Source organism: Frankliniella occidentalis, unplaced genomic scaffold, assembly GCF_000697945.3.
Source record: "Frankliniella occidentalis isolate FOCC.00 unplaced genomic scaffold, Focc_3.1 Scaffold157, whole genome shotgun sequence".
In the NCBI taxonomy this organism is placed as follows: Eukaryota; Metazoa; Arthropoda; class Insecta; order Thysanoptera; family Thripidae; genus Frankliniella; species Frankliniella occidentalis.
Genome location: NW_026267283.1, coordinates 497,182 through 498,950, shown reverse-complemented (window position 1 = coordinate 498,950; position 1,769 = coordinate 497,182). Strand labels below are relative to the sequence as shown.

Below are 1,769 nucleotides of genomic sequence, written 5' to 3'. Positions count from 1 at the left end.
CTCCCTCCCTCTCTCTCTCTCTCTCTCTCTCTCTCTCTCTCTCTCTCTCTCTCTCCCGAGTAGTATTGTAATGAGCAGGTTTCTGCAGCTGCCACCTGCAGCTAAAGCCCCTATACAGGGATCAGAGAACAGCCGTCTCTCTGCTCTAGGATATTTCTGCACGCTCATCATGCATGATGCCATGATGCGTCTGGCATGGAGGTGTGGGCGGGTGTAGGGAATTGAGGGGATATGAAGGGGGGAGGGGTGTCGTATGTGTGTAACAATGAGCAAACGATTGCATCGCATAGAGTAAGTTCATCACGATAGCCTGGTGGTTGCCGGGGTTGCCTGTGTCGCCTCATCGATGAGGCTAAGAATCCTTAGCCCTTCATCTCATACTCTCCTGCTCTCATTTCCGTTTCGAGATGCAGATGATTTCATGTGGTGGCCACATTGTGGTCACATTGTGGTCACATTATGGCACGCCCCTTCCTGGCGTCGTCGGCACCAGGGTCACACACAGAAAGTCGGCCTCCCCCTCACGCCGCCCAAATTTGTGTCATTTTTTCTTTTTTTTTGCGAACAAAAGAGCAAAGAATAAACAACACGCGGAAGGGCTTTGGGTGAGAAGCAGGAGAGGGAAAGGGAGGAGGGAGGGGAGAGGGAAGGACGGGGGAAAGAGGGGAGGAGGGAGGAGATGACGAGGAAAGGCGGGAGGGGAGAGGGCCAGCTCTGCCGTCAGGTACACAGAGGCGCCAGGCGCCGCGCCGCGCCGGACGCCACCCCACCGTATGTGTGTCTGTGTAGGGAGAGGAGGGGAAGAGGGGGGGCAGAGAGAGGGAGAGAGACAGACAGAAATGTTCCCCACCCGCCCTTCCACCTGAATGGCAACGCTGCCAATGCCCATCACGCTGCGCCAATTGCGTTTATATACACTGCTAAAAGAAAAGACAAATAAATGGTGATCGTTATATTTAAAGTAAAGACGGCGGCGGCGACAGCATGCGAACCACCGAGAGGGGACGGCGGCGGCGGCGTCCGAGTTTAAAAATGTTAAACCAGCGGGGCGTGGCGGGGCGGGGCGTGGCGGGGAGCGGTACGTCTGGCCGGTCGCGATGCGGCTCGACTCTAAACGCCCGCTAAGGAACGGCAGGAGCGGCAGCCAGGGTGGACGGACCGCGGCGGGGGAAAAAAACTGTTGCATGATACAGAGATGACAGCAACTGGTTCAGGAGGAGGAGGAGGTTCTCCGAAAATAACGTCGCGGCTGCTGATCCGTCCGTCTGTAGAGAGTGCAGAAGGTACTCCCGACTTACGCCCCGCCGCAACTAGTTGAGTTACGACCGCTTCCGAGGGAGGAGAGGGCGGGTGAACTCACCAGGACTGCGCCGCAGGTCCCCGAGAGCCGACAGCCCAGCTTCACCTGCAACAGAGAGACATATTTGGGAATAGAGGCAAGGGAAGTGGAAATATTGCGTATTGATATGTGTAAATAAGGGGTGGGGCATAGTAGCGACGAAATCTCAGTTTTTTGTCTCAATCTCATGGTCCATAACTTGTGCGGCCGCGCAGCCGGCCACCTCCCATCCAGTCCAGTCCCACGCATCTGCATCGGGAGCGGCCCAGAGTGAGGGGGCGGGGGTGGTGGTGGGGAGGGGGCGTATGTGCAGAAACCAGTTGCGGTCTGGCGGGTCAATAGCAAGAGGTAACGACACGGGTCGAGAATGCCGGCCACTAAATACTTCGCTAGAAACTAAGAATGTGGCGAACTGGTGTAAAGAATGTAA

General features: G+C 56.4%; 1 protein-coding gene across 4 annotated transcripts in view; it reads right to left on the bottom strand.

Annotated features, from left to right (window-relative positions):
- Nucleotides 1–1,769, bottom strand: part of LOC113203346 (collagen alpha-1(I) chain-like) — a 148,085-nt gene that overhangs the window by 54,545 nt on the left and 91,771 nt on the right. For 3 of the 4 annotated variants that reach the window (XM_052271296.1, XM_052271294.1, XM_052271295.1), the window contains one exon: nucleotides 1,361–1,405. The exons of the other annotated variant lie outside the window; for it this stretch is intronic. In XM_052271296.1, the coding sequence (XP_052127256.1) occupies nucleotides 1,361–1,405 (45 nt within the window). The remainder of the gene's footprint in view (nucleotides 1–1,360; nucleotides 1,406–1,769) is intronic. 4 annotated transcript variants of the gene reach the window in all.